General features: G+C 37.2%; 2 protein-coding genes across 3 annotated transcripts in view; both read right to left on the bottom strand.

Annotated features, from left to right (window-relative positions):
• Positions 1 to 1,314: 1,314 nt before the first annotated feature.
• Positions 1,315 to 17,549, bottom strand: LOC123548954 (TAR DNA-binding protein 43-like). The gene is made up of 4 exons (XM_045336650.2): positions 16,818 to 17,549; positions 8,261 to 8,412; positions 5,329 to 5,469; positions 1,315 to 4,524 (listed from the first exon to the last, which is right to left on the bottom strand). Exons 1-4 carry the CDS (start codon positions 17,053 to 17,055, stop codon positions 3,811 to 3,813), a joined length of 1,245 nt encoding a protein of 414 aa, XP_045192585.1. The 5' UTR covers positions 17,056 to 17,549; the 3' UTR covers positions 1,315 to 3,810.
• LOC123548953 (nuclear receptor coactivator 5-like) overlaps positions 16,818 to 19,508 on the bottom strand; it is a 41,904-nt gene continuing 39,213 nt past the window's right edge. For both annotated transcript variants that reach the window (XM_053545844.1, XM_045336649.2), the window contains one exon: positions 16,818 to 17,037. The gene's annotated coding sequence lies outside the window, so the exon portion shown is untranslated. The remainder of the gene's footprint in view (positions 17,038 to 19,508) is intronic.

Here is a 19,508-nt window from a genome sequence, read left to right as displayed (position 1 = left end):
GCAGACGCCGACAACCGCTCAAGTGATGACAATAACTCATCATTTTTTTTTCAAAAAATCAGATGAGCTAAAAATGACAACAAAATACTGGTACACTGAAAACCGTACTTTGGTTATGTTAACCAGAAATTAATTAAGACAGTATCTGCCTATTAAACAGTCAAATTAAAAGCCTGTCTATTATATGATTAAAAAAAATATTTTTGGCATATCATTGATTGATTTGGCATATTAAAGTTGGAAGAATGAATAGGAAAGAGTTATAGGATTCAAAATGGAGACAAAAAAAATATGAAAAAAATATCAAGTAAGGTCTGCAAAGACAATATAGTAAAGTTATATCCCAAGAAGACTCAATCCCACATAACATTTGAGCACAAGAGCTGTCTGTAAGATGGCGTACTCAACTATTCCACAGCTTTCAAGTTCAACAAGGGCCACAGCTTGTATTGGTAAGACTTACATAGCTGAATGATTTCATTACAATTTATTACAAATTCAAATTATATTATACACATGTAGTTATAACAACTTGTATGCAAAACTTCAACAAAATTTTCTATGTCAGACAAGGACCATAACTCGAACAAATTTCAACAAAGAGTTTTCTAACTCGGGTACATACGTATATTTGATGAGAAGGATGTCTTTAGTGAAGTTTCATTTATTACAGAGATTCAATTTGACAGTTACTTGCACACAAAAATTTTCTACATAAAGAAAATACCATATTTTACATTAAATCCAAACAAAAGTTATCAAACTTGTACTGATGACTGTAAAGTACTGTGTGAAGTTTCAATCTAATATATATAGTTGTTACTGCAGTTAATCTTGATAGTTCTTGCATGAAAAACTTTAACCAAATTGTCTAAGTTGAAAAAGTGCCATACTTTATTGAACTTGGGTTATTCCTCCAGGTTTGATTTCTATGAAGCCTTTTGTGAAGCTGCAATCCAATACATGCAATAGTTACTGAGATAGTAAATTGCACGCAAAACTTAAACCAAGGCGAGAGCCCGACAACTACTGCGATGTTGATGCCTAGGCAAGTAGAACAGCTCTTATTATCCTTGGAATAGTACAGCTAAAATTCATTTCCATAGAATTATTCACCACAAGAACTATTCAAATGTAAATGCCAGTACTATCTTGCCTAATGCCTTAATTTCAAATGACCCTTGCAAGACAGGAATTTGCATCAGCTATTGGACTCAACAATCAACTTCAGATATGATTTTACCTGCAACAAGCATATTCTGTAAGTTGCAATATTAACAAGCCTTCAAAATCCAACTAACAGGAGTTCTGTTCTGAACAACGTCACTACAACTTACTTATACAAACGAAATTCAACCTTTCGCAAATAAAACCATATCTACATTATGTAACAACATACACAACCACATAAAATGAAGTCCAGCAACTCTCCAGGCCAAAAGACTCTAAACAACTCACAAGAATGTACACATACATGTAATTTTACTTTGGTAGCCTCACATTCGCCATACTTAAGCGTCGTCCAAACCACAAACAATTTGGCACAGAGAAAATTCCTGAATTGTTTGACAAAAAACAAGTCCTTGAGCATTGTAGCTATGGCCTAATCTCACTTGATAATAAAGTATAACAAACTTGATCACACAATGAATGGACACAGAGATGGAAACAAAACATCTAACATTAACCTTTAGTCTGCTAAATTTCTAAAATAGACTGGTCTATCATTCAATTTGGGCAGTACCATTTAATATTCGAAGGGGTGTTCAGCAAAAATTTACTGACTGAATAGCAAACAACGCAGACTATGATCAGCCTGCACAAATGTGCAGGCTGATCTTGGTGTGCGTTGGTGGCAAAGGCAAAATTACTTGCCACCAGCAGGCTAACGGTTAAAATAGGCTTTGAAATGACGAGGACCAACACAAAAGGTATTTTAAACTTTACATCTACAAATATTTCCAAAAAATAATACTGGTATTGGTTTAACCTGTTGATTCATACTATTTATCATTTTCTTACTACCAACAAATACTTTATCACATCCAAAGCTTGCTAACCAGAAAAGCTGACAGGTAAATGTGGACTGTAATGCTCAGGAAATGATATTTGAATCACGTTTCTAAAATGGGTGTTATTTTTCTTTGTAACGTAATAGTACAAAACAGCATTCCCCTATGGAAAATAATCGGTCTTCTTAAAAATCCACATGTTGTGTTTAACAGGTCTGTGGTGTAATCCGTGTAAACAGTGAAATCCTTTTGTAAAATAACTGAACGTAATCACCTAATGAAAATTATTTAGTCTACAGTTCAACTTTTTTCTGATAACTATATTTCTAAAATTGATTTCAAACAAACATCTATCAGCAAGAATAGTATTTGATGGTGAACAGAGATTACACATTTAACATAAAATGTAACAAAATCCTAACAAAAATGCTACCATCTCTGTGTACAGTACATACACTTGTCATTAGATGACAACATTAGGGGACACACATTAGCTCTCACCCAGCAGGTTTCATTCCTGAAAGACTATTTTGATGTGGTTGCACATAATAGCATTTTAGAACACAAGTTCTAATTAATAAAACATCTCCCTTTGTCATGCAGGGGCACTCGTTAAATTTCCAATGAAGTTTTGTCTCGCATTCTGCAATGCAACAGGTGTCTTGATGTTTATATAGCCTAAATGTGAAGATCATTCTACAAACTCTGGCATCTAATTGTTTGTGAACTTAAATTTGAAATCGACCAATGGTTGAGATGCGACCTGCGACTATTCCCTTATACCAAGAAAAAAGTCTGTCACAGTATCTGATAAAACTACACAATTATAAAAGTCTGAAACAGCTGACTGAAACCCTTTCACCTGATAGAACATATACTTATTAGAGCAGTTAAAACTTTCCATGAGCACAGTTTTCAGTCAAAGTGCAGAAACACCTATTATCTGTATGTGTAAAAAATATTATACTAAACGAAAGATTACACACACACCTTTATCTTTCTACATAAATACCTAGACGAAAATGTTTCGCCACTGTCAGCCAATGTTAAAGTCTTTTTTTTAATTTTCCAAGTAACAAACCCTTACATGACAAAAGTAGATTACCTATAACAAACTCTGCTTAATACGAAAAAGCTTTAAATGGTTCGCACTAGGTACATAACCAATACATACCCACAAATACTATGAATTCAATATATCAGCAAAAAAATCCCAATAACAGGTGCATCTACTATCTAAAAGGGTACAACAACAACAAATTCTATACTGAAATGGTAATGAACTACCCATGCTGTGCTGAATTCATAGCATTTGATCTATTTACATCCATTACCAGGGCTCATACTGTAAACGTATTTGACTGTTCAATTTTTTTATCATCTGGCTTTTGAACCTGTACCAGTATTTTACAGAACAATCCATTCATTTGGCTTACATGCATCCACAGTGTGAGCCCTGATTTGTAAATCACTGAACTGAAACAAAACTCTTAACAAACTGAAAATTATACTCAAGTGTTTACAACTAGTCTGTGTACCAACAAACTAGTCATTCATACTATTCTTGGAAGTGGTTGTTTTATAAAATATTTTTCAAACAATCTCTTGCAGAAAATTTGTGTTAATTTTAAGATTACTCCTTACTTAATTGATAGGAAACTTTTTTAGACTGTGTATCAGTTAATTGTTTCATCAATATTAAAGACAAAATTTCTTAAATCTTGACTTTCTGCAAACTTGAATCTAATTAGGTAGTTTCAGTTCAGAGACTTCTTTCACCCATGCATGAACACCTAGATTAGCTCCATCCCTGTTGTTGTCTGTTAGAAGCGCTCCAACCTGCATAGCTCCCAGGTTGTGGCTCAGTGCCATGATGTCCGCCCCAACCCCAGGCCGTACTTGTCTGAGGTGCAGCATAAACATGACCTGCATTCTGGGGAACAACTGCATCACCAGAGGCTACGGGCTGATGATGCTGGGGTGGTGGGCCAGGAGGAGGGGTCATGTGGGCCCAGTTGCCACCAGGAGCCTGTAACATGGCCTGCGCTGCAGCAATCATGGCCGAGTTGAAAAGATTTATGCCCATAGCATTCATATCTTGTGGCGGCATATTTGGAGGGAAGCCCATTGGTTTAGCAATCTGGTTGTTTTTGTGCGGTTGCCACGACGTTTGGTGATTCACAAGCTGTGTGTAGTTACCTCCCCTCTGCGCAATAGGGCCATTCTGTACCCCTGGCTGAGCTTTCCTGTCGCCAAATCTATCTGTTCCTTTTGGTGCAGCGTAACTTACATGTACACTAACACCTTTCACGATATGATCTTCCCCGCAAAGACTGTGAGCCACTTCAGGATCAGAGAATGTAACAAACGCAAAAGATCGGAATGGTTTTGGGATGAATACGTCAACAACTTCTCCATACTGACAGAAATAATTCCTGAGATCATCTGATGTTATATCTTCTGTACATCGCGCAATGAACACTTTGCGGTTGATCAATTGGTGTGCACCTTCCTGAAAAGCAATTAACACATCAACTTTAATGACAGTCCAGCTAAAAAGAAATTTGATACCCTGAATTGCACTATGAACTTGATCTTTCAGGAAATTTCAAACATGGACTGATATTGATCCCAAAGTCAAAGGTCCAGGGGTCTTGAAGGTGCAGTTTCAAAACTAGTCCTCAGACATCAAGTTGCTGTGAAATTCATCCACATTCATATCAGATGCAGCTTTTTTCTTCATAGAAATCTTAATGTCAAATAAATAATATTTGACTTCAGGAGTCCACTTCAGTCAGTAAGAATTATTGTATGCTACATAGATTTTGTGGGTTTTTTTTTGTTAGGTTTTAACATCAAGCCAACACAATTACAGGTCATATGGCAACTTTCTAGCTTGCATGGTGAAGAAAGACCCTAGGTGCCCCTCATAGTATTATTTCAGGCATGGGAAGACATCTGCATAGTACCATCAACCTTCCTTAAGCCAACTGGATGGCTTCGTCACATAAATTTTACATCCCAAGCCTGGTTTTGAACCTACAGCAGTGGTATAAGTGCATTTAAGTGATTCAGTCAGTGACCTAAACCACTCTGCTATGGAGGACCCTTTAGCTAAAAAAAAAAATATAGCATTGCTTTCAACTGTTAAAAACTGCCATAGCAGTGTATGTGCAGCATGTCAGAAAGTATCTTTATTCATTTCAAGATGCCATCATTCAATATCTGACACTAGAAGATGGCACCATGACCTTTGCAATTCAGAAGCTGTTAAAATTTTATTTGTGTCAAATGTCACTAAACACTTGAAACTTACATTAGAATTTGGAACAGTAACATCACACCATCTCCCATCGATGTTGTGTCGCTGAGCCATACATTTCATTTGATCTTCATATTTACAAAAACGTATGAACCCGTAGCCTTTGGACTGGCTTGTTTTAGGATCTCTTTTAACCTGTAAAGGCATACGATAAAACAAGTTATGTTAAGATGTTATCCTCGAGACTGGTTACATAACAATAAAGTACTGTCCTCAAAATAAAGTGTAACGTTGCGAGGAAGTATTCACTTAAAAATGATTCATAAGTATCAATGTTTAAAAAGAGTTTTTAAATAGTTTGAAGTGATTTCTAGATTTCATTTACATTTTCATACAATGCAGTATATATCTTTATCAAAGTATATTTTGGAAAGAATATTTGATCATCCATAGTTCATGTTCTTTCACATTCAAGGGCAGTTCCATACCAGTGAAAATTAAAACGATATTTGACTTTATCCAAAATTTTAACAAAAAATTCTAAGTTAAAAAGGGGCATAATTCTGTCAAAATTCAATTCAGAGTTATGGGGACTTTTTCTCCTGGTGTAGACTTTGATGGTAAATAAGTATTTTAAGTTTCAAGTCAAAAGCTTTGATAGTAACAGAGATATTTGACTTTATCAAAAACTTTAACCAAAAATTCTAAGTTAAAAAGGGGCATAATTCTGTCAAAATTGAAATCAGAGTTATGGGCATTGTGTCTCCTGGTGTAGACTTTGATAGTAAATAGCTATTTTGAGTTTTAAGTCAAAAGCTTTAAATGTAACAGAGATATTTGACTTTATCAAAAATTAAACAAGAGGACCATGATGGTCCTGAATCGCTCACCTATCCCCACAAGACCCAGTGTTGAACTGAGTATGACGTCGTTATTTCTATTATTTGACATAGTGACCTAGTTTTTGAGCACATGTGACCTAGATATCATCAAGATAAAAAATTCTGACCAATTTTCATGAAGATCCATTGAAAAATATGGCCTCTAGAGAGGTCACAAGCTTTTTCTATTATTTGACCTAATGACCTAGTTTTTGAAGGCACGTGACCCACTTTTAAACTTGACCTAGATATCATCAAGGTGAACATTCTCACCAATTTTCAAGAAGATCTCATGAAAAATATGGCCTCTAGAGAGGTCACAAGGTTTTTCTATTTTTCGACCTACTGACCTAGTTTTTGACCGCACATGACCCAGTTACGAACCTGACCTAGATATCATCAAGCTGAATATTCTCACCAGTTTTCATGAAGATCCATTGAGAAATATGGCCTCTAGAGAGGTCACAAGGTTTTTCTATTTTTAGACCTACTGACCTAGTTTTTGACCCCACGTGACCCAGTTTCGAACCTGACCTAGATATCATCAAGGTGAACATTCTGACCAATATTCATGAAGATCTCATGAAAAATATGGCCTCTAGAGAGGTCACAAGCTTTTTCTATTTTTAGATCTACTGACCTAGTTTTTAACCCCACGTGACCCAGTTTCGAACTTGATCTAGATATCATCAAGGTAAACATTCTGACCAATTTTCCTGAAGATCCATTGAAAAATATGGCCTCTAGAGAGGTCACAAGGTTTTTCTATTTTTAGACCTACTGACCTAGTTTTTGACCGCATGTGACCCAGTTTCGAACTTGACCTAGATATCATCAAGGTGAACATTCTGACCAATTTTCATGAAGATCCATTGAGAAATATGGCCTCTAGAGAGGTCACAAGGTTTTTCTATTTTTAGACCTACTGACCTAGTTTTTGATCCAACATGACCCAGTATTGAACTTGACCTAGATATCATTAAGGTGAACATTCTGACCAACATTCATGAAGATCTCATGAAAAATATGGCCTCTAGAGAGGTCACAAGGTTTTTCTATTTTTAGATCTACTGACCTAGTTTTTACCCCCACGTGACCCAGTTTCGAACTTGACCTAGATATCATCAAGGTGAACATTCTGACCAATTTTCATTAAGATCCATTGAGAATATGGCCTCTAGAGAGGTCAAAAGGTTTTTCTATTTTTAGACCTAATGACCTAGTTTTTGACCCCACCTGACCCAGTTTCGAACTTGATCTAGATATCATCAAGGTGAACATTCTAAACAATATTCATGAAGATCTCATGAAAAATATGGCCTCTAGAGAGGTCACAAGGTTTTTCTATTTTTAGACCTACTGACCTAGTTTTTGACCCCACGTGACCCAGTTTCGAACTTGACCTAGATATCATCAAGGTGAACATTCTGACCAATTTTCATGAAGATCTTGTGAAATATATGGCCTCTAGAGAGGTCACAAGGTTTTTCTATTTTTAGACCTACTGACCTAGTTTTTGATGGCACATGACCCAGTTTCGAACTTGTCCTAGATATCATCAAGGTGAACATTCTGACCAACTTTCATAAAGATCCCATGAAAAATGTGACCTCTAGAGTGGTCACAAGCAAAAGTTTACGGACGCACGGACGCACGGACGCACGCACGCACGGACGGACGGACGGACGACGGACGCCGCGCGATCACAAAAGCTCACCTTGTCACTTTGTGACAGGTGAGCTAAAAAAAAATTATGTTAAAAAGGTGCATAATTCTGTCAAAATTTAAATCAGAGTTATGGAGATTGTTTCTCCCGGTGTAGACTTTGATGGCAAAGAATATTTTAAGTTTCAAGTCAATAGCTTTGATAGTAACAGAGATATTTGACTTTATCAAAAACTTTAACGGCGACACAGACGCCAACACCAGGGCGAGTGCAATAGCTCTACTTTTTCTTCGAAAAGTCAAGCTAAAAATTATATTATATCAACTTGTGCACCACAAAATTGTAAGTCAACCCATGACAAATCAAATGCTAAATAAGTTTGTAATCTTCTATTTTAAACCACTTTAGAAAGTATAAAAAGTCAAGTTACATTTCATACCTGAACGAGCAGGAGTTCACCAAACTTTGAGAAGTAATTCCTTAGGTCATCCTCTGAGCTCTTCCATGGTAAGCCTAATACTATGAGGTCACTACATTTCTTTTCATTGCGATTTGTCTTCAAATCTGCTCCTTCGTCCCCTTTTCTTTTGTCTAAAAATAAATAATAAGAATGATGTCAACACTATATGACACATGCTCCCGAAAATGCCTCATAAAACAAAATAAATAACAAGAGCTGTCCATAAGACAGCACACTCGACTTTTCTCAGTGCCAGACTCTGAATTTGAGCTTTGCCAGTATAGTAAAAACTTTAACCAAAAAATTCTAAGTAAAAGGGCATAACTCTGTCAAAATTCAAATCAGAGTTAATGGGGATTGTTTCTCCTGGTGTATACCTTGATAGTAAGTAACTATTTTAAGTTTCAAGTCAAAAGCTTTGATAGTAACAGAGATATTTGACTTATCAACAAGAGATCACAGAGTGATCTTGGCGCCCACCAAGTGCCATTTTTGAGTGTTCCAAATTTCAAGACTTACTGACTAGCTCAAGGTCAAATTTCATTTCCGTACACAACACTGTGCATGTGGTCCAAATTCGAAAGCTGTAGCTCGAGAAATGTGAAAGTAGGTCACTAGATCAATCTTAAGGTCAAAGTTTAATTCGGTATACAAAACTATGCAAGTGGTCCGAATTTGAAGGCTTAGCTTGAGAAATGTGTAAGTAGGTCACTAGGTCAAAATCAAGGGTCAAATTTCACTTCAGAACACAAATCTATGCATGTGGTCCAAATCTGAAGCCTGTACCTTCAAAAATGTGAAAGTAGGTCACTAGGTCAATGTCAAGGTCAAAGTTTGTTTCGGTACACAATCCTATGCAAGTGGTCCAAATCTGAGGCCTGTAGCTACAGAAATGTGAAAGTAGGTCACTAGGTCAATCTTAAGGTCAAAGTTCATTTCGGTACACAAAAATATGCATGTGGTCCAAATTTGAAGGCTGTAGCTTGAGAAATGTGAAAGTAGGTCACTAGGTCAAAATCAAGGTCAAGTTTTATTTCAGAATACAGAACTATGCATGTGGTCAAAATTTGAAGCTTGTACCTTCAAAAATGTGAAAGTAGGTCACTAGGTCAATGTAAAGGTCAAAGCTTGTTCGGTACATAAAACCATGCATGTGGTCCAAATTTGAAGGCTGTAGCTTGAGAAATGAGAAAGTAGGTCACTGGGTCAAAATCAAGGTCAAATTTAATTTCGGAACACAAAACTATGCATGTGGTCCAAATTTGAAGACTGTACCTTCAAAAATGTGAAAGTAGGTCACTAGGTCAAAATCAATGTCAAATTTCATTTTGAAACACGGAACTATGCATATGGTCCAAATTTGATACCTGTACCTTCAAAAATCTGAAAGTAGGTCACTAGGTCAAACGGACGGACGGACCACGGACGCAGAGTGATTTTAATAGCCCACCATCTGATGATGGTGGGCTAAAAACTTCAACCAAAAAATTCTAAGTTAAAAAGGGGCCTAACTCTGTCACAATTCAAATCAGACTTATGGGGATTGTTTCTACGGGTGTACACTTTGATAGTAAATAGCTATTTTAAGTTTCAAGTCAAAAGCTTTGATAGTAACTGAGATATCTGACTATCAAAAACTTTTACCAAAAAATTCTAAGTTAAAAAGGGGCATAACTCTGTCAAAATCCAAATCAGAGTTATGGTGATTGTTTCTCCTGGTGTAGACTGGTAAATAACTATTTTAAGTTTCTCGTCAATAGCTTTGACAGTAACAGAGATGTTTGACTTTATAAACAAGAGGACCATGATGGTCCTGAATCGCTCACCTTTTCCCACATGACCCAGTTTTGAGTATGACGTCGTTTTTTCTATTATTTGACACAGTGACCTAGTTTTTGAGCTCATGTGACCCAGTTTTGAACTTCACCTAGATATTATCAAGATAAAAATTCTGACCAATTTTCATGAAGCTCCATTGAAAAATATGGTCTCTGGAAAGGCCACAAGGTTTTTCTATAATTTGACCTATTGACCTAGTTTTCGAAGGTACGTGACCCTGTTTTGAACTTTACCTAGATATCATCAAGGTGAACATTCTCACTAATTTTCATGAAGATCTCATGAAAAATATGGCCTCTAGAGAGGTCACAAGATTTTTCTATTTTTATACCTACTGGCCTAGTTTTTGACCGCACGTGACCCAGTTTCGAAATTGACCTGAATATCATCAAGGTGAACATTCAGATCAATTTTCATGAAGATCCATTGAAAAATATGGCCTCTAGAGAGGTCAAAAGATTTCAATAATTTTAGACCTTCTGACCTAGGTGAACGTCCTGACCAATTTTCATGAAGATATTGTGAAATATATGGCCTCTAGAGAGGTCACAAGGTTTTTCTAATTTTAGACCTACTGACCTAGTTTATGACCGCACGTGACCCAGTTTCGAACTTGACCTAGATATCATCAAGATGAACATTAAGACCAGCTTTCATACAGATCCCATGAAAAATATTGCCTTTAGAGAGGTCACAAGGTTTTTCTATTATTTGACCTACTGACCTAGTTTTTGACGGCACATGACCCAGTTTCGAACTTGACCTAGATATCATCAAGGTGAACGTTCTGACCAATTTTCATGAAGATCTTGTGAAATATGTGGCCTCTAGAGAGGTCACAAGGTTTTTGTATTTTTAGACCTACTGACCTAGTTTTTGACGGCACGTGACCCAGTTTCGAACTTGACCTAGATATCATCAAGATGAACATTCTGACCAACTTTCATAAAGATCCCATGAAAAATAAGACCTCTAGAGTGGTCACAAGCAAAAGTTTACGGACACACGCACGGACGGACGATGGACACCGCGCGATAACAAAAGCATACCTTGTCACTTTGTGACAGGTGAGCTAAAAACTTTAACTAACAGCGACGCCAGGCAAGTGCAATAGCTCTACTTTTTCTTCAAAAAGTCGAGCTAAAAAAAGACCACAGGAGGAGGTAACTACATAAGAGCTGTCAGTAGAGAAAGTGCACCCAACTTTTTAGATGCTTGATAGTTAAATAGTGCATATCTGAGGAAACTAGAGCTATCACTAGAGTGAACTAGAAAATGCTTTTGTAAAAAAGCGCATGTCTCCCCCAATGCAAAGTCCTTTAGGCAAGAAGTCAATAGGGGTCAGGAGCGAAAGTCAAAGAGACACTGATGGTTAGCTGCAATAGGGATCATCTACTTCGCATGTCCAGACATCACGCTAAATTTCAACACTCTTGGCCTAGTGGTTCTCAAGTCACTGTTCAGGCTCCTGTGACCTTGACCTTTGATCAAGTGACCTCAAAATAAATAGGGGTCATCTACTCTGCATGTCCAATCATCCTATTAAGTTTCAACATTGTAGGTCAAGTGGTTCTCAAGTTATTTCCAAAAAATGATTTTACATGAACAGGCCACTGTGACCTTGACCTTTAATAGACTGACCCCAAAATCAATAGGGGTCATCTACTCTGCATGTTCAATCATCCTATGAAGTTTCAACATTCTGGGTCAAGTGGTTCTCAAGTTATTGATCAGAACTGGTTATCAATGTTCAGGCCTCTGTGAGCTTGACCTTTAACGAAGTGACCCCAAAAACAATAGGGGTCATTAACTCTGCATGAACAATCATCCTATGAAGTTTCAACATTCTGGGTCGAGAGGTTCTCAAGTTATTGATTGGAAATGGTTTTCCATGTTCAGGCCCCTGTGGCCTTGACCTTTAACAGAGTGACCCTAAAATCGTTAGGGGTCATCTACTCTGCATGACCAATCATCCTATGAAGTTTCATCATTCTGGGTCAAGTGGTTCTCAAGTTACTGACCGGAAATGGTTTTCAATGTTCAGGCCCCTGTGACCTTGACCTTTCACAGAGTGACCCCAAAATCATTAGAGGTCATCTACTCTGCATGACCAATCATCCTATTAAGTTTCAACATTCTGGGTCAAGTGGTTCTCAAGTTACTGACCGGAAATGGTTTTCAATGTTCAGGCCCCTGTGACCTTGACCTTTAATGGAGTGACCCCAAAATCGATAGGGGTCATCTACTTTGCATGTACAATCATCCTATGAAGTTTCAACATTCTGGGCCAAGTAGTTCTCTAGTTATTGATCGGAAATGGTTTTCCATGTTCAGGCCCCTGTGACCTTGACCTTTGATGGAGTGACCCCAAAATCAATACGGGTCATCTACTCTTCATGATCAATCATCCTATGAAGTTTCAACATTCTGGGTCAAGTGGTTCTCTAGTTATTGATCGGAAATGGTTTTCAATGTTCAGGCCCCTGTGACCTTGACCTTTGACGGAGTGACCCAAAATCAATAGGGGTCATCTACTCTTCATGGCCAATCATCCTATGAAGTTTCAACATTCTGGGTCAAGTGGTTCTCTAGTTATTGATCGGAAATGGTTTTCAATGTTCAGGCCCCTGTGACCTTGACCTTTGACGGAGTGACCCCAAAAACAATAGGGGTCGTCTACTCCATCAGCCCTACAACCCTATGAAGTTTGAAGGTTCTAGGTCAAATGGTTCTCCAGTTATTGCTCGGAAATGAAGTGTGACGTACGAACGGACGGAAGGGCGGACAGACAGACGAACGGACAGGGCAAAAACAATGTCTCCTGGGGGAGACATAATAATACCTCTGTTGTGGATAATTATATCTGACAACTGTCAAGTGTGACCTTGACCTTCAACCTTTTGATATCTCGGGATTTTGCACTTTTGTCATCTTGATATGGTTAACAACTGATGTTATGTTTTATGAAAAAGAAGATATGGGAGTGGACATAAATTTAAGCTACTTGATCTTTGACCTCAATGACCCTTGACCTTCTCACCTGGGTTATACACTCTACAGTGTCTGCATATTGTCTGGATGTGATTAACAATTGATGCTGGTTTTATGAAAATCCTTCCAGTGGTTTTAATAGAAGAAAAGGGAGCGGACACAAATTTAAGCTATCGGATTCGGATCTTTGACCACTCAGGCGCTGACCTTTGACCTCAATCATGTGCTCTGCACATCTACTTGATGATCTTTAAGAAGAAAACTGATGCAGCTTTTATGAAAATATTCCAAGCTAGAAGATATCTAAGGGCAGATGACGTCCATGGACATGCATGATTTCAATATAGCCCTCCACATACTTTGTATCTGGAGGTACATTTATGCATGTATAATAATATATATAAAATAACTATTCATAAAACTTCCATAAAGAAACTATTTATTTCATACAAAATAGTCCCAAGAGTGTCGATCAATTTTACAAGTAAAATGGTCAAAGCTTTAATAACAGTGAGACTGAGTGAGTCGAAGCCACAATCATATGACAACAACCCCTTCATTTTCAAGTACTGCAGAAATCTGCATTTGTCTATACTCTTCCCTCTACAGCTGATGTGTACGCGTATATGTGCAATCACTACAAGTACCACAGGCACCAACATAAAATAAACCATGCAACACAATTTAAGATTAATTATACACACAAAATTTAACTGTATACCACTGTCTGCAGTATTTTTCCCACCACTGCAGTTAAATTGCTGCATGATGAACATACTCTTCAAAACTTCTACTGTATGTTTTTTAAGAAATTTATTGAAAATGATACTATAGATTTCCTATTTACTTTAATACCTAAATTAATAAATACAAAACATGTTCAAGGGTGTGGAAATCCTAATATTTTTCATTTGTCCACTATTTTTCATTTGTCCACGACCACTATGTCCACGGACAAGTAAGACATAAATATCCACTTGCCCAGTCAAAATTCACTTGTCCAGATTTTCAGCATTAAAACCTGAATTAAACTGCCAATAGATTTTTTTTTTAATTCAGGCAAGTGTTTTTTATGATCTACAGGTAGAAACAAAAGCATACTATTACTGTAACTGCGACAAAAAAGCTGTACTTTTGTCTGTATACAAGGCTGAAGTCGCATCAACAAGGCTAGGTAACCTTCAACAGATTCAGTATAACAAAAATGCCATGCCGAAACATTGGCCTCTTTAAATGTTTCTACTTGTTTTGAATCGTAATCATGATCTCATTCTGCTTTTAATCTTTGTTTTTACCAGACTACTGACTTCCGTTTTTGTTGGTGACCAAAGTTCTAACAAAGTTGGCAAGAATTGTTTACGTTTTCTATTCATAGAGTTACCATGTGCAAAATCACATGAGACCGAGACCAAGAGCCAATCAGAACACGAAAAAAGACACACTAAATTTAGACGCGTGTGGTTTTTTCTAAAACTGCAGCAACTGAGAGGCCCTCGGTGGGTAAAAAATGGATTTCATAGGTTAGATCGTTTCATCACATCCATAAGGTTAAGGTTAATTTGATTTACCGTCACTTTGTGAAACAATTAACATAAGCTCTGTAGAGCTTTTGAGCGACCCTATTTTAAGAACAGTTAAAACCATTTATTCCTTACCCCCAGCAATTTGCTGGTACCCATTTACTGCTGGGTGAACAGAGGCAATCGTGATAAAGTGCCTTGCCCAAGGACACATCGCAATGGGAGTAGCCAGGATACAAACCAGGGGCCTTCAAATTCGTAGGAAAGCGTCTTAGCCCTCTCGACCAATGTGCCCACACATAAACAGTGTTCATTCCAAGATTTTTTAAAGTGGGGTCAAAGGCAGGGTTCGATCTTAACGCAGTCCCGCGATCCCGAGGACACCTATTTTAGCGGAGGGCCTCCTGAACTTGGAAGCTGGCTGTCCCGTTGGGACAGTAAGTTTTCAGTTCAATATAGCTAAAAAACTTATCAAAAATACCAAAATGACAGAAAAACCTTGCTTTGAAACGATTTTTCGAAGTTGACATCTGTTCTAACCACAGTCCGGATGTTTACTCTCGAATACATACATGTACGTAGACTGGTTCCGAGTCCTAAAAAATATATAGTGTGAAATCACAGAAGAGACAGCGGGTACCAGTCTAACATGTACGGTACGGTCCGGGTATGGGGTTTTACCATGTAGCCTCGCTTTCTGTTGTCCTATATTTTCGCGATTATTTGTTTACTGTCAAAAAGTCATGTGGAAATTTATCGATGGTGTTACGGAACCAGCCATTAAAAAGCCAAAAACAAAACATCAGCGTTTGGAAACACAACGTGATTACGAAAAAACCCAACGTAAGCGTGATTTGACTGTTAATGTATCAATTCTTTATGTTCAACAAATATAAATAAAAGAAAGATGTATTTGTTTTGGTTATATATGTTTATTTAATCTTTTTAAATAGTGTTAACAATCGATAAAATCACTGAAAATGGGAGGGATTCCTGAAATCAGGGAGGGACAGCTGAATTTGTAAGGAGGAATCCCGCCAGGATTGTTAGAAAAAAAGTAAGCATCTAACCCTGAAAGGGCCCCATGATGGCAAAAAAATGGGGACATTTGAAAAAAATAGGGGTTATGAAAGAAAAACCGACTTACATGAAAAGAAAGGCTGTATTTTTAACACTTTTCTCACATGGAGTTCAAGGTATTATTTTCGCGGTTCTTAAAACATAATTACAAAGACAAAAGTGGACACTTCACAGGTCGCTCAACATGACAAAAATGAAACAAGTCATAATATTTTGACCGTTGCCGAAACTTAACCATGGAAAGTCCGGCAGCCATGAATGAGAATTTACTACCGAATGAATGTTTGTCACCTGATTTTGGCTAAGCAGTTACGCTACTGAGCAGTCTAGCGGTCTCGAACATGTCATCTTTCTTTGGAAATTTGTTCTCCGTCGTCTGCTTTTTTTCGACGTTTAGAGAAAAACATAAAATTGGATTTCTTTTTTCTCCGTATCGCGACTGTTTTTTTGTCCGCCATTGCATAGCAACAATGAAAGTTGTATGTTGTTAGGCGACCGGAGACTGGCTACTATTTTAACATCGACCAATGAAAATGCGCGTTACCGTTACGTCATCGGAAGAGTCGTATTCGATTCACAACTTCTGGAAGTCGGCTCATTGTAAACGGACTGTTTTCTGAAAAAGTGTGCGCCCGACGGGCGCTATAGGGCAAACTTTTATGCGCCAATACGGTAAAATACACGCCTATGGCCCCATGGCGCAGCCTGGAATGAACACTGACTCCATAAACTTCAAGTAACAGCATTGCAAAATTATTCTTGCTTTTTGCATAATTTATATCTGAAAATGTATGCTTGTCCGCAGGCAAATGAAATTAAAAAATGCACTTGTCAGCCAGCAAAAAGTCACGAGTCAGACAAGTCAGACACTGAAATTCCACACCCCTGATGTTGATCATGATAACTGAAAGTAACCATGTGCTTCTGCCTCTGTGTTGCATTATCTATTTCTCATGTCAGAACACAGATGTTGCAGTTCAACACTGGTTAGGTTAACAAATGAGGTTAAGTCACAACTTAATGGACACAACGTATGATCTAAGGCATCTTCGTAAAGTAAATAAAATCAAAATTAAGTGTCCGTTGTTATGGTTGCAAGAACTAACCTTTTGGAAAAACTACCAGATACATATTATTTTTCCAGCTGTTATCTGGTGGATGGAGCTTGTTATCGCTCAGGCGTATCCCTCGGAAATTTCCAGTTTGTGGATTCCTGTATTTCAAACCGCAAGCGTTTGGAAACTGTCCTGCCAGTGTGCTAAGAAGAAGAGTACCGTCTTCTTCACTCGGGATCTCAATCGCTTCTTCATTCTCATCATCTGTGACCTGAATATATTGAGGCATTTTAGTTAATTCGCATTAAAATCTCGAAAAATATCTAGCAGGGCTTTCCCAAGAAATTACTTCCGAAACAAAGATGGCGACACGACACTTTATTGAACGGTTCTCCTTGTTTTGCATTTTAACCTCTCTTATAGTTTTCATTTTTACTACCAGTCTATCACACAAACCGGTGAAACCGTAGGAACAGTTTTATTGTGGAGACAAAGTAACCGTCACGCACGGGCGTAGTTGGAGTTTCACATCAGTTACGATGAATGTTTATTTTATGGAAATGACTTAATATGATATTTCATAACACAAGTAATAAATTACATAAACGCCAGGTACTTAACGAAAGTGTTCAGATTATTTTCAATGGGCTCTAAAATTAAGATATTTCCGAAAAACGCGAAATGATTTTACACACCACCTTCGATCATACGTTACTGGCACTAATCTGTATGTGCAACCGTTCGCTCGGTTGGAAAGCAAAACTACCGACAAGGAAAAGGAACGTTCATGTGAAATGTTGTTGGCCTTCTTTCTAAGCAAAATAATGGACATGAAATGTGCACATCCAAAGGCCGGTTATGCGACACGGTACGAGATCGGCGGATATGAGTATCTAAGTAACTTCCATTAATCTAGGTTGAAGAATGGCATTCAGCAAAAGCGTTATCAGAATTGGTAGAAAATATATAAAAAAATGTTATTTTAAGATATTCTGTTACATAGAATCAGGTCATTTTGAAAGACCCCGATAGAATTCAAGTGTTTTTTTTTTTTTAACTTTTTTTTTTCAAACGACGAATTCCACGGTTTAGTACCATCAACAACCCGGTTAAGTCCTAGAACAAAATCGTACCGATCGACGAAAGCACGAGATCATTGTTTTGTGTTAAATATTCATCATTGTACTGTCTCATTTATGAAATTATCATGAAAAATAAGACTTAAAAAGAACAATCGTGTTGCATTTTAATGTATTTTGTATTTTTTTTTATATTATGTATGAACTCCTCTCAGTTAGAACGAATATTTAATGAATAAATAATTCACGGATGGGACATTGAAAATAAATAAATCAATTAGACCTAATTTAAGTTTATCTGTACCTAAAACTGTCAACATTTTATATATCCTTTCCATGTTTGACGGTTATAAAGGACTGAAAGCGGGTTTTCAAATACTTTCCTGAATACGCGTATAAATCAGCGTTGGTTAGAATAAAAGGCGAAGGCCCTAAGAATTTTAGACCACAATGTAATTCCGGTCGGTTTCGACCGGACGATATAATAAAACGATTGTAGCTTTCAACTGTATAGGGCGTTGTCTATCTCGCCTTCTGTGCTATTTTTATTAAAGACACAAGATATTTTTCGTATTTTGAATGATGGTGTGCCGCGGCACACTCTATCCCGTGTTTCGACAAGGGTAACACAAGTAGAGAAATATCTGACAAGAAACCAAATCATCCATCATAAATTGGCGACTCTTTTTATATTAATTTATGCCAGTTCATTTACTGGCTCCGTGTATATTTTTCGTCTTTAAAGCTTCAAGTTACGTAAAACTGGCCTTGTTAACATATATTTTTATTATGTTCTTTATCTTAAAGGATTAGTTTATTAGCAAAAAATGAGCTGTATGCATTAACACTAAGAAAACCGCCAAACTGCCGGGAAAATCTCCGAGACGCTCACGAAAATGAACAAGTTCACGTTTTTATTAATACCATAAATGATCACAAATAGATAAAATGGCAGGCAACATTTTTCTCGAAAAAAAAAAACGAGTTAGTAAGAAAAAAAAACAGCACTTCAAGTGCTTTCTAACTGTATATCTGTCAAATCTGTATATTCTCAGGTTATTTGATTACTCAAATGTAACAAGTGAGTCGAGAAGTTTTGCTAAAAACATCATATTCGTCTCGCATCCTGACAATGGACTTAATACATTCCGATAGTGAAAATAGACGCAAAATCGCGCTTCTTTGTAAACGAACTTATTTTTGTTAACTAGGATATTTGAAGTATGGGTAGTCTCATTTTTGTTAACTAGGATATTAATATAATTACATGTAAATTATTTGGTAATCTAAGTATTAGGCAAAAATCAAAAATATTCGGGTGTGTTGGAATTCAGTACCACTTCCGACTATTCCATCAAAACGGCGTGGATTCGGGAGAATAACTGCGGCTTCTCACAGAGTGAAAACTGTGCAACATGTTATAAGCCAGCGCATGTCTATATGTTAAATGAATGCTTACATGTTTGTTTTTTTGTTGTTGTTGTTTTTTCGTTTATGCTCTGACAATATCAAAACTACTCGACTGGCATGCAAATGCGTGTGTAGCAGTGTGTATATAATGTATATAATTTGTCTATGATATCGATTGTCCGATTAGCTCAGTTGGTAGAGCATCTGACTTGCAAGCAGAATGTCGCAGGTTCGAGTCCTGTATCGGGCTGCA

Source organism: Mercenaria mercenaria, chromosome 6 (genome assembly GCF_021730395.1).
Source record: "Mercenaria mercenaria strain notata chromosome 6, MADL_Memer_1, whole genome shotgun sequence".
Taxonomy (NCBI): domain Eukaryota; kingdom Metazoa; phylum Mollusca; class Bivalvia; order Venerida; family Veneridae; genus Mercenaria; species Mercenaria mercenaria.
Note: the sequence above shows the minus strand (reverse complement) of the source record. Positions and strands in the feature narration are given on the sequence as shown.